The 13,611-nt window shown below is 42.8% G+C and overlaps 1 protein-coding gene across 2 annotated transcripts in view; it reads right to left on the bottom strand.

The window, feature by feature from the left end:
- KIFAP3 (kinesin associated protein 3) overlaps positions 1–13,611 on the bottom strand; it is a 161,879-nt gene that overhangs the window by 97,704 nt on the left and 50,564 nt on the right. Inside the window, exons 7-9 of one of the 2 annotated variants that reach the window (XM_082265121.1) lie at positions 13,101–13,246; positions 5,600–5,698; positions 2,345–2,523 (exon numbers count right to left, since the gene is read on the bottom strand). In XM_082265121.1, coding sequence (XP_082121247.1) covers positions 2,345–2,523; positions 5,600–5,698; positions 13,101–13,246 — 424 coding nt within the window. The remainder of the gene's footprint in view (positions 1–2,344; positions 2,524–5,599; positions 5,699–13,100; positions 13,247–13,611) is intronic. The other variant, XM_082265122.1, reaches the window with a different exon arrangement.

The raw sequence follows: 13,611 nt of genomic DNA, 5'->3' as shown, positions 1-13,611 counted from the left end.
CTGGAGAAAACTACCTAAAAAATGTCTTTTTCTTAAAGAAAAAAAGTCTTGCCAGGACCAAAAGATCCCAGCAAGGAACTTAGGTCCTTACTCCTGACTAGACAGAAAAAAACTGATTCCCTGTAGCAGAGAGAGGGAGGATATACCCTCAGGGACTGCCCCTAGGGTGGAGCCAGAACGTTTTGTCATTCTGCCTAGTCCTACTCCTGCGGAGACAACATAACCCAGCTCTTGAGAATCAAGAAGACTACGTCTGTCAATGAGCGATAGAGAAAGTGACACTGTGCTTTGGACTGAGACAAGCACACACTATGGGAGGATATGTCTTGTTGACTCTTCATTTCAGAGGTTTACACGACTTTAAAAAAGTTTAAGGGTTATAGAGTAAGGTGTGCAGGAACCTTAACATTTATGTAATAACAAAAAAACATAATGATGGCTATTATAAGCTCCACTGAGGCCAGAGAAGTTAGTTGAAAAAGAAGGCCTCTTTCACGCAGACGGACCGTTTGGGTCTGTCTGTCAGTGTTTTTAGGCGGACCCGATCGGATCATCCATCTCTCTTTATGGAGTGGCAGATGTCAATAGACATGTGTTTGTTAACACCTGCCGACATCCGTTAGGATCCTGTCTACTAGAAGAAGACAGATAGGGATCCGTCCTCCATCCATCTGGTTGATCGGAATGGATGACCGTCGGATGGAAACGGACAGGCAGTGCATTTCCATCCGACAGCGGGCTGTGTCCTCGTCCACTCTGCATCAGCATGGTTACTTGTCACGGTTGACACTGCCAGGTGCCATAGCGAAGATGTTGGGGTTGCTGATGGCACTATCAAACTTTTGTTATGATAACTTTTATTTCCTAATTATAACTCATCAGTAGTTTAATTAGTCACCATAAGAAAAAGTGCAAGCCATATCTTAGACAACCCATAGAGTGCACCTCAAATGCCATTGCCTGCAATCTCTAACCAAAAGACAACAATGGTGTTAAATAAAATATACACAGCTAGCTGTATGCCCTAAACGGTCTGTTGTTGATCAATATGCGCAACACCAAAATCAAATTTCTTCTAAAGTGCTTTTTTTTTTTGCTGTCAGCAAAACAAATTAATTCCTGTTGTCCCTGCCCAGGGATCGCCCCCCCCCATAACCTGTTTCAGCAATAATAGCTTGGCCACAAGGAGGGCATCTACTAAAAACAACATGAAAAATGTTGCTATTAGGGGGATTAAAAGTCACCACTGACCACCAATGTAAAGTAGCTATTAACATAGTCTACTGATTGGGTGTTGGTACTGCAGAAGAGTGGAGAATGGTCATTGTGGAGAGTGGTGAATTAAGCTGGCCATACACTAATCCAAATTTCAGTCAGTGTGTGGCCGTCCCCACTGGACAGAAATCAAATGACTTTTGTTGAAGAAACATGATTAGCGGCTGGAGTCAGTCAATCAGTTGCAGACACTGATAAGTGTATTCTGACAGTGGCAGGTGCCGATGCAGGGGGGATTCCTCCATTTTCCTTGTTTGTGTGTATAGAGGATGGTGTTACATTAAAACAATAACAAAACCAAAATATATATATATATATATATATATATATATATATATATATATATATATATATATATACATACAGTGTAAGGCTAGCTTTAGTAAGAGGGGGAGCTATCATCATTTTGATATGATTTATTTTTATATGAAGGCTTTCCTACATTTATCAATGACTCCTTATTTTCCATGCTTTCTTGCTATGGTCCATTTAGTAAAATCTCATTAATAATGTGTAGGTTATTTTCTTTTTGTATTGAAGTTATAGACTACATTGAGAAGGCATCAAATATTTTTTAACTACAGTATTGACTTGCTGCTCTCTCTTATTTTAATATAGCCCCCCCCTTATAAACACTTAAAGTGTAAGTTTTAAGAAAAGAAAAATATGTTTTAAGGAAGAGTTACTAAGTTATTAATAAAAATATCCAAAGGGAAAAAAGAGTGAAAGAGGAATGTGGGGGGTTCTTATAAAAAAAGCAGGCCATAGACGAGTCGAAAACCGAACGAAAATTCTTGGTTGTTCGTTTTTCGCATCATTAGCGTGTCAGCTGCGACATGTGATTTTTATGCCACAATCGAAAGTGCTTGATCCAACATGCTGGATTTCGGTTAGAAAAACGAATAAATGATGACACAGTCGTATGCGCCATTTTCATTTTTCAAACGACAGAATGTTAGGTTTTCAACTCTTCTATGGCCGGCCTAACTCTTTACCTTGAGTTTTATTCAAAGATAATATTTATAAAGCATGTTATGAAACAATAAATCCTGCTTCATGTTAAACTTACCATGTCATTTTTATTTTCCAGAAAGATACTCAGTTTCTTCAAAAATGACACCACAAGTATTAGAAGTTCAAAATTATCTCGGTCCAGTGCTTTTACTAACATATGAACAATATTCTTGTTTCGCATCTTCAGTTCAGTGCGAGTATCCTCAGCAAGGTTAAGTAACAGATACAGAGCAACTAAAAAATAAAAAAAACAAAACAAAGGTATTTTTATGCACAATGCATTAAAGGGCAAAATTAGGCATATTTTACATATAAAAGAAAAGGGAATGTAAAAAAACAAACATATATACTCACTTACAGGGCTGTAGCATCAATCTGCTGATCAATTATCTCTCAGGTTCAACTGTCATTAGCTCTGTGCCCTGCCCCACCAGCTCTCAATAGAGCACTGGGCTGAGGGAGCGGGAGCCACTGGCTCACCCTCTCAGCGGTGTGCTGAGAGGCTGAGCCAGCTGCTGATCAGGCATCTGGGTGGATTCCGACATTATTGTTGGGATCCCTGCAGAGCCTGGACCGCCTTTATGACATCAGCTGACAAAGCACTTTAGCCCACTGTCAGCTGAATCTGGGTCACAGGAGTGCAGAACTAAGTGCACCTAGATTCAGCCGACAGCGGGTTAAAGTGGACTGTAGGTTGATGTCACAGAGCCAGTCAACAGGAGAAGTATGGCCAAAAAAGCTTTGGCCATACTTCTCCTTAAAATGAAAAATACACATACAATTTAAGACTTTCATTTTCTAAATCAAAAAACATTGAAAACTGAAGTTTCACTATAAAAGAAAACAGAAAGAGGAATTGAAATTTGCTAGCTCATATATCTTGTAGTGACAGGAACCACAGCATGTGAGTAACCGGAGAGCAGGTACTTTAAACACTCAGAAGTGTGAAATACCTGCAGCAGCCAGGGAGAAGCAAAGTGGCATTGCTTCAAATAAAGGCAGGCAGAAAGGTACGTATATTGCCTCTTCTTTTATACAGCTTTCATTGTGACCTCACTAATTTACCATCGTTTGTTTATGAAAGGCAATGTGGCAGATGCTTACTTTTGCAGTGCCTTAAATAAATGGCCCTGCAAAGATCATCATCAGGAAGCCAGTGTACCAATTAATGGCTGTGAGCCGAGCCATTAGTGGAAGTTAAATTTCACAGACACAGTGTACAGAGCTAATCCAAGTGGTTCTGTACCATGTGATTGCTGTAGAAACCAATTACAGTAAACACAAGTGTAAACATTGCAGTGTTTTCATTGCAGAGACTGCCCCTTCCTCATACAACTACTGTATATCATTAATATCATCATAATTTGTCATTAGTTCCAGATCAAAAGATCTGTAGATCCAAGTTGTGGGATAACTTTTGACCCTCTCACTCTCATCCTCCCCAGTATACCTCATTCTTATCCAGTGTCTGCAGTGACCCATATATTAACCCCTTTACTTCCTCCTCCCTTTGTGTATGACCTGTACATGTAAAGTATAACAAAAGGTATGAGTTTTTTTTAGTTTTGGATAGAGCGGAGAGGGACTATAACTCCTTTTTGTATTTGTTTTTATTGCTGTCTGTTCCCGTTAGGAAGATTCACCCTCTAATTTGTCCCGTTTAAAGTCAAAACTTTTTTTTGGTAGTTTTGGAGAGGAGTGGCGATGGATTAGAACCCCTGTCAGTTTTTATTGCGGTCTGTGTCCCTGTTAGACAGATTTACCCTCTTATTTGCCCTGTGTACCATTATCATTGAAAGTGAAAGCAAATCCCAAATTTTGGGTTGTCCCCAAAAAAGTAAGAGAGGACGAATTTTCCAATGAGGACACTAGTTCTGGTAACCTGGGGGGGGGGGGGGGCACAAGAGATTTCCAGTCACTTCCTGCCTATGAGACAGGAACTGAAGGTAAATCTCTTCAATGGGACAAAGATGGCAAAAATAAACCTTACAGGGGTTATAACCCTCCCTTATTCTATACAAAATGAACAAAAAACAAAAAAGGTTTGCCTATAGTTCTACTTTAAGGTTATCAACAGAAGTGAAAGCAAAAGTAAATATCACATTTTAGGTTGCCCCCTGAATAATAAAAGATAAATCTTCCAATAGGAACACTTGTTCTGGTGACAACCAGACATTTACCCACTTTGGAAAGATTTCCTCTAACTACCTGTTTTGGCTATAGGACAGGATTTGAAGGTAAATCTCTCCAAAGGAACACAAAAAAAAAAAATGACAGGGGTATAGTTTTCCCATAGTTCTACTTTAATGTATCTAGTTCACCATTACCAAGCTCCATGTTTGAACTCCCACAATACCAGTGTGTTTATTCAGTAGCAAAAATTAGATCACCTTAGGGGGGTCTACTTTCCAAAAAGGGGTAATTTTGGGGGTTTTCGTAATCTCCTCTCATTTTGATTTGATATGCTTGATAAGGTTGTTTTCAAAGTTTGTGGTCCTTTTCCTTTGTATTGAAATAAATGTGGTTATCAAATACCATCAAAAGAAAGTTATGTCTGTCTGAAACATTATAAAAATGTATTTAGTTAAACCCTTGCATGATCCAGTAATTGTCAGTCAAACTATCACCGTAATGTAAGCCGAAAAATGCTCTGGTAATGAAGGGGTATTACAGGATAGAGCTGAAGTGGTTAAACAATCCATTAAATGTATATCTAGTCTTGTAAATACTTGCATAGCTGTTAGTAAATCCAAAGCAGGTTGCACAAAAAAAAAAATGATGAGTTCCCAACACACTACCTGCTCCTCTCTACATTTTAAAAAGCCGTACACAACCATGGCAAATGTGTAGCAGGATAATGTTGACAATGTCTAGAGGTAATCGGTCAGCAAGGTCACATGACAGCGCATACTGATTAGAGGGTCTTCTTACCTTGAGACAGAAAAAGAGACTACCTGGTCATAACTGCCACATGACCACACTGACCAATGATCGCTGATTGCTAGATATTGTGAGCATCATGCTGCTACACAGCCTATGGGGCAATGTACAAAGCTTAAAAGTGTTCAGATTGGTACACTGGACAGAGGATTATCAATGCAGCAGATACGTTTAGGAGGGAATGGAAGAGGGACTGAAAGAGTGAGGAGGGTGTTGGAAAACAATCCTTAAATATTTGGTGTGAAGGTGAAATTATCCTTTAAAATACAAAAAAGGTTAATTTTAGGAAAACCCCTCATCCCTTCTGTCCCTGATCCCTTCATGATTACACATACAATTATTAATATGTAATATAATCAGATATACCTACCTCGTAAAAGTTGCTCCTGTTTAACAAGAAGTCCTTGATATTTTTTGTATGCTTTCTCATATTCTTTTTTTAAGGAAGGAGTATCTGGATCGTCATCCAGTATTCATATTTGTTAAGAAAAACAGTAAAAACAGTGTACTAAAAAGAGGGCATCAAAATAAGCCATGGGTTGCAAATGGTTTGAACACAAAAGGGGGAAGATTTAATTAAAAAATGTAACCAAAGGATTTAATGGATAGTGCCATAAGCAACATGAAAATGTGTAACAATGAAAAAAAGTGATTTCTTTATTTTAAGATATAAAGTGGAACTTTAAGCATCCTAAACAGTCCTTTCCACCTCACCCTTTCTATAATTTGAATCTGAATACATACAGATCAATGGTCATTATAGTCTATCGCTGTAACTGGAGCATACACAGAGATGTGCCACCCCTGGTTTCTAAAACATACAAGGTGATATTAGGTATGCTTAGGTCAGAGGGCTAAAAACCCTCAACGACTATTCAGAGATTCATAACGATGTATATAGAAGTTATGAAAAGGGTCAGACTGATTAGAATCTCTTCCTATCTTAAAACAGGAAAAAAAGACTCACTGGTCAGCACTGCCAACTGATCACACTGGGCATTTGGCTGGATACCTGTAAAAGTAGAACTCAATCTTCTGGGGATATTCCCCGAACCTGATATAGACATATTTACGAAGATCTTTCTACATGAAACTTTATTCACAGCTAGAAAACGTATTGCTAGACAATGGATGCGGAACCTACCACCTACGTTTAATGCTTGGTTATTGGAGATTACGAATACCTTGCCATACAAAAAGTTTATGTAAATACATAGAGGTTGCCCATCTAAATTCAACAAGATATGGGATACATGCCTTCGGGCTCCTGAAACTTCTGTTTAAATAAGGGATAACTGTATAAAAATCTTCTGACTTTCTAGCACTGCCATTAGTGTTATCAATGATTCTAAGTACATGTTAGTCTGCTCCATTAAGCAAAGGCTTAATAACTATCTCTTACTCTATGTTGTACTATGCCTTGTAAAGCTCTGTACCTATAAGGGATAAAAGACTCCCGAAAAGTTCCTTTATTTTATTGTCAGTTTGTTCAAAGTACATTTTCTGTATTCCTTAACATGTACAATTTTCAATAAAAGGAACTGTTTGAAGTAAAAAAAAAAAAAAAAAAGTAGAACTAAAAAGGCAAAACTATTTTTTTTCATTTGGGACAGAGTAAGTTATGGTAAGGTTATAACCCCTGCCAGATTTTTCCATCTGTGTCCCATTGGGGAGATTTTCCTGCACTTCCCGTCACATAAGCAAAACATGAAGTGAGAGGAAATGCCTTCAAAGTGAGGAAATCCCTGGTTGTCATCCAAGTCATCAGAACTAGTGTCTCCTTTGGATTAGATTTCTCCTCTATTCCTGTTCTGGTGAGACCCCAACATTTCGGATTTCTTTTCATTTTCACTCTTGGTGATAACAGTAAACAGGACAAATCTTCATAAAAGGGGCACAGACAGCAACCTGACAAGCGTTCTAGTTCCTTTTCCTAGGCGTTCTAGTTCCTTTTTATTCAATCCAAAAATGTAAAAAAAAGTTTTGCCTTTACTTGTACTTTAAGTTCCACTTTAATGAAATACTGTAAACAATTAAACAGTAATTAAACACAAATAAACTCAAGCTGCAAAATGTTTTGAGTTTTCAAATATTCTCAATAAATCTGAAATAATATTACAATAATTACAGTGCAGCTTCCTTCTTAGGATATACAGTTGAAAAAAAATGGATTTTTGTAAAATCTTACCGTAAAATCCTTTTCTCTTAGCTCATTGACAGACGTAGTCCTCGGTGATACAGCACCTTCGGGTTATGTTGCCTCCACAGGAGTAGGACTAGACAGGAAATGAAAAATGCTCTGGCCACACCCCAGGGGCAGTCCCCGAGGGTATATCCTCTCTCTCTCCGCCACAGCAAATCAGTTATGTCACAAAAGCAGTTTTTAGAGAATTTAACCCAACCCAACTCAAAAAACAGAGGGGCGGGTACTACGTCTGTCAATGAGCTAAGAGAAAAGGATTTTACGGTAAGATTTTACAAAAATCCATTTTTCTCTATCGCTCATTGACAGACGTAGTCCTCGGTGATACAGCACCTTCGGGAAGTCCCAGAGCAGTATCACAAATGAGGGGTGGGAAAATGGAAATCAAATCCAAATCTAGAAGGCCCAACCGGTGCCAACTAGAAGTTTACAATGCTCATCCTTAATGATGAGACTCAACAAAAAAATTTTCAAACAGAAAAAAACCCTCGAGGTAGACCACCGGTCTCCTCAAATTACGGCCTGCAAAACCTTGCGGCCAAATGAGGCATCCGCCGATGCCATCACATCAATTTTATAAAATTTTGTAAAGGTATGTACCGACGACCAGGTGGTCGCTTTACATACCTGGACCACTGACGCCTGAAGGCGAAAGGCCCAGGAAGTACTGAGCGCTCGAGTGAAGTGCGCCCTAACAGGGAACGGAGGATTCCGACCCTTAATAGAATAAGCCTGTACCACCGTCTGACTGATCCATGTAGATATGGTCGCGGCAGACACAGGCAACCCCCTTCAAGGGCTATCCGTGATCACAAAAAGTGAGTCCGTCTTACGAAAACCACTTTAGGAAGGAAGGATGGATTCGGAGAAGAACCACCTTATCCCTATGAACCACCAGATCTGGGGAACGACAGGATAATGCGGCCAGTTCTGACACCCTGCGTAGAGAAGTAATGGCCACCAAGAAGGCCACCTTCTGGGAATGTAAGCAAGGGAATCTCCCTAATATCTTCAAAGAGAAGTTTCTGAAGAACCGACCACACTAAATTAAGATACCAGGCGGTAAGGGTGCGCGCACTGGCGGAGCCAGATGTCGCACCCCCTGGATGAAATTCCGCACCAAGGAATGATTAGACAAAGGTTTCTTGAAAGAAGATTGCTAACGCCGAAAACCTGACCCTTGATCGTGCTCAAGGATAGTTTCTGCTCAACCCCTTGTTGCAGACAGACCAAAATTCGGGTCACCGAATAGGTCTGTGGGGGAAATCCAATAAATTCACACCATGCAATATAAGACTTCCATGTGCTGGAAGTCACTTTCCTTGCTTTAACTGGAGGTAGGAATAACTGAAGCTGACACTCCCTTGTCCTTCAGTACCTGGGTCTCAATGGCCAGGCCATTAAGCCAGCGACTGTAAAGCAAGATGGAAGATCGGTCCCTGAGACTGCAAATCCTCCCTGAGAGGAAGTCTCCAAGGAGCGTCCGCGACTAGCCTCGCCAAGTCGGCGTACCAGGCTTGACGAGGTCAATCCAGAATTTCCAGAATAACTGGAATTCCCTCCACCTCTATCCTGCAAAGAAGTTCCCGCAGCAACTTGAGAGGATGGAAGGCATGCCGTAGCTGATACTGCCCCCACGGGGCGATCAGCGTTTCTGCTGCGTCCGCTAGAGGATCGTGGCGCGAGCTACAAACCTCCGCACCTTCCTGTTAGGCCAAGGTGCCAACAGATCCACATCCGGGATGTCCCAATGAAGGGACAGCTAGGGAAAAAACCTCTGGATGAAGAGGCCATATGCGATTGGATCCGAATCGGGCTGCTCTAGAGCTGCTCGATCCAGTAAATCAGACAAAATCTGATCGCTCTCAGTTCCGATACCCTTATTGGTAATCTGGATACTATCGGAAGAAATTACTTCCCCTGGTTGAGCATCGGAGACTTCCTGGTCCGCTCGCTCAACCGGATCCGATTGTCCAGGGAATCGGAATTCTGATTCCATTAAAAAAGAATCTCCTTCAGGAGAATTCGGGTATGAGACTGGGTATACGGTCCTGCCTCTAAGAAGGCCACCATCAGTCCCAGCCAATTGACGGACAGCAACATCCGAATCGTTGACTGAACCTTCTGGAGTTTCCCAGCAAGGAGAAACTCTCTTGCCCAGGATGCTTAGGCCCAGATAGTTCAGTCTCCTGGTGGGAACCAGGGATGATCTTTGGGAAAGCGAAAAAACGCTGATGTGCTGCGATGATGGGGATATAAAGATAGGCATCCTATATGTCTATGGACGCCAGGAAATCTCTTTGATGCAGGGAGGCCACCACTGTACGGATGGACTCTATTTCTTCCCAAGTCCAGATTTGGACGCACCTTGCCCTCTTTCCTGGGCATTGTGAATAGGTTCGAATAGAACCCCTGAAACCGTTCAATGTTAGAAGGGCAGAATCGCACCGGTGGAAGTGATCGAAACTCGATCCTGTGTCCTCCAGAAACCGGTGAAGACATCCCCCCCCCACCCCAGAGATGGGTAGGGGCGCATCAGGCTATATTCTTCAGGCTTGGCTGAGCCGGACTCTTTGTTTACCCGACCAGCGCCCTTTGAAACCCCTCTAAAGGGGCTTTGGAGGGTTTCGCCTTATCGCCCGCCCTCGCGGAACGAACAACTCTATATGAGCAGAAAAGGAAGGTCCTCGTTAGTTACGAGGTCTTTTTATCCTAACAGTCTGTGGCAAGACAGCAGGTGGTACCGTCTATCCTATAAAGAGGAATTCCTCAAACGGATAGCACCTAGCCATGCGTTTGGAAATAACAGGGGTTCGTTTCAAAACGACCCCATTTGGGTAAAGGAAAATCCTTCGCCCTTTTGGTAGGCTAACAAGTACCAAAAAGGAATCTCAGTCTCAGCTACCTCTGCCGGTGTAACCTCAAGACTAAAGGTTTCCCGGATGGACACAACTAGTGCATCCACCACTCTTGTGCTATGGCGGAGGCAGAAACGTGCTCCTCACTGCTGAGGAGATATTACCTGAGACAACAGCCCCCTAAGAGGGACCTGCAACTGCATTGACCAGTTCCGAATCCGTATCTGAAGTATCTGATAAACAATAGGGGTAGGCGGGGGTCGCTACTTGACCCCCGTCCCTGACAGGCCACCTCCACCCGGGATACCAAAGACTCCAAAATTGCCGATAATGCATTAACAACAAGTGGGGTACTGGAGGGTCCTGCGGCCACCTTGAGGGGATCAGGTGGGGATACCTATGCGGCAGGGTCAATGATTATACAAGACACTTGCCAGCGACAAAAAATGACAAAGTAAAAAAAAAAAAAAAAACTTTTTTTTTTTTGTGTCCCCCAGTCGCAACAGCGCCCCTCAGTGTTACCTGCCTTTTTGGACCCCACAGAGAGAGAGAGAGACAGACCCCAAGGCTCATCAGCTTGCACAGTGCTTGTCTTGTTACAGACAGGAAGTCTTTGGCCCTATTTCCTGGGTAAAAGAGGCGGCTCCGCCCCTTAACACGCCTGCCGGCTCCTCCCCCTGGCTCCATGAGGTGTTTGAGTCACCTCAAACATGGCCGCCCCCATGCTGGAGACATGAGGCTACACCAAAATGGCGGCCTCGTGCGATCTACCAGACAATGGCGGCGGCCTGCACAGAATAGCGGCATGTCTGCAGAAGGATCTCGGCCTCGCAACCCTTCACCCTCATGGTGGTCAGCATGGTCGGAGGTACCGGACCCTAGCGGGCCGTATGCGGTCCGCTGCTTAGCTGGAGGAATGATCTGGAATGCAGTATACATGTATAGACATCGCCCTGTGGCTACTGACAGGTAGGATACCTTATACTATCACAGTAAAGTTCTAGTACTGCCACTGACTACAATCATTTACACATCTTTACAATTAGATTGTCAGCTCCCAAACCAAGCCTCCTGGCTTCTTGTACACAAAAATCACACTCAATTAGGGGGATCTGTGACATGTTGTAGGATAGAGGGGAACCCATCCTTACCATTACAGAGAGGGGCCTGCGTTCACCACAAGACCCGTCAGGGGGAAAGGGGGAACATACTACTCACCATACCGGAACCAGGCGGGCGCCAACTCCTGACAGTACCCCTCTCCACCAAGGTAGGAGGGCTGTCGACCAATACGGGCGCCGTGACTCATGGTCTTTGGCGTTTCAGCGAGACGTTTAACTCGCAGGGTCAGTCCCCGTCCAGTGGGACTATGTCGCGGCCGACCCAGCGCGGAGCTATGGCCTGCACGCGCTCGTAGGCTGAACTGGGGTGACCACTGGATCTCAACATCCAGCCCGTCGCCCAGTTCAGCTTTCTTGCTTGATGATCTCACAGGAACACTGGAGAAAAAAAGCGGTCTTAAAAAATTCTTTTCTAAGAAAAAAATCCTGCCAGGACCGAAGATCCCAGCAAGGTATCTAGGTCCTTACTCCTGACTAGACAGAAAAAAACTGATTTGCTGTGGCGGAGAGAGAGAGGATATACCCTCGGGGACTGCCCCTGGGGTGTGGCCAGAGCATTTTTCATTTCCTGTCTAGTCCTACTCCTGTGGAGGCAACATAACCCGAAGGTGCTGTATCACCGAGGACTACGTCTGTCAATGAGCGATAGAGAAAAATAGTTCTTAGTCATTTTAACATATTAGTGGTCATTTTCACATCTATTTATAAAGCCCTGCATTTAAAAACACTGAAGATGTAAAATACAAAAATAAATCAGTTTACGTCTTAGGTCCTGCCACTTACTGCACAGGCATGCTATAAGGTTCCATGGTCTGTGGAAAGTGTCACCTTTCCCCCCAAACCCCCAACCCCTTCTCCCGCTCATGTGTCCTGCCTCTAGTCTCTACTTCCCGCCCATCCTTCTCGTGTCCAGCAGCTCCTTCCCCACCCATCCATCCTGCCTCCAGCTGCTCTTTTCCGCCCATCCCTCCTGCCTCAAGCCGCTTTTCTCCCCTCTTCTTGGAACAGAACGGCAGCAACCTAATTCCAAGCAATGACGTAGTGCCCTCACTCTGTATATGCCCACTAGAAGGTTCGTTAAACACTCAGGAAGCTATAGCGTTCACATGACCTTCACTTTAGAAGCGGCCAGTTACAATTCAATGTAGGGCAAGTTAGTAAAAAAAAAAAAAAAAAAAAAACACAACAATGGAAATGTGGTAGCCTAAGGCCCCTTCCACACGGGGCTGATCCATTTTGACAGGCTCCGCGGATCCCTGCTGAGCAGGCAGATGACAGGTTCTTCTCCACTCACTGTGCAGAGACATAGCTGTCAGAGTCCTGCTCTCCTTTATGGGGAGATTGGATGAAAACAGACAGCCTGCCTGTTTTCATCGGATCCCATCCAATCTGACCCACTGGACAGATGGCAAACATATCGCCATACTTCTGTGTCAGTGGATCTTGTCGGATCCGATGCCAGGCGGGTGTCAGTGGACACATGTCTGCTGACATTCACCTCCCAATAGAGGACAATAAATGGCACGATTGTGTCCGTCTCAAAAACGGACAGGTGGACCTAGTCGGTCTGATCGTGTGAAAGGGGCCATAAAAATGCATATATAAAACATGTTTTTTACAGTTGGTAACTTTACAACTACTTTAACAAAAAAAACACAAGTCACCAGGCATTTGCAATTAAGACTATACTGAATATGGCTGAAAGGATATCTGCTTTCTTCTTTTTGGCTAATTCCTCTTGCCAGAGTTCATGGCGCTTTAACTCATGATCAATTATATTCATACAGAGAGCTCCTATCTTGTAATGTGTGATTAATCCATGAAACTGAGAAAAACTGGAAGAAAATATGTATTAATTAATTACGTTCAGCAAATTATCAATTTCTAAATCTAAAAATGTCCTTTACACTTTAGAATTGTGCTCAAAGTCAAGTTTGGTCAAATATACCTAAAGAAAAATTTTTGTTTTAGGGGGCAAATGGCATGGACATTGGCTGGCTCGTCATTTTTTTGTGCCAAATGCACAAAAATATGCTACAACAGTTGAAGAATAAGCATGCAGATCTGCAGGGCTTGATCATACCATACCTGCATGAAAACTGATGGAAAAATCAGGTAGATTTCACTTGCAAAGACATCAGTTTTTATGCCTGTCAGTTATGTGCCCTATTCAAACCGATGCTGATGTCCCCTCTGTTTT

The sequence above is a fragment of the Pelophylax lessonae genome (genome assembly GCF_965119305.1).
Source record: "Pelophylax lessonae genome assembly, chromosome: 8".
In the NCBI taxonomy this organism is placed as follows: Eukaryota; Metazoa; Chordata; class Amphibia; order Anura; family Ranidae; genus Pelophylax; species Pelophylax lessonae.
This window is presented reverse-complemented; position numbering and strand designations above follow the sequence as displayed.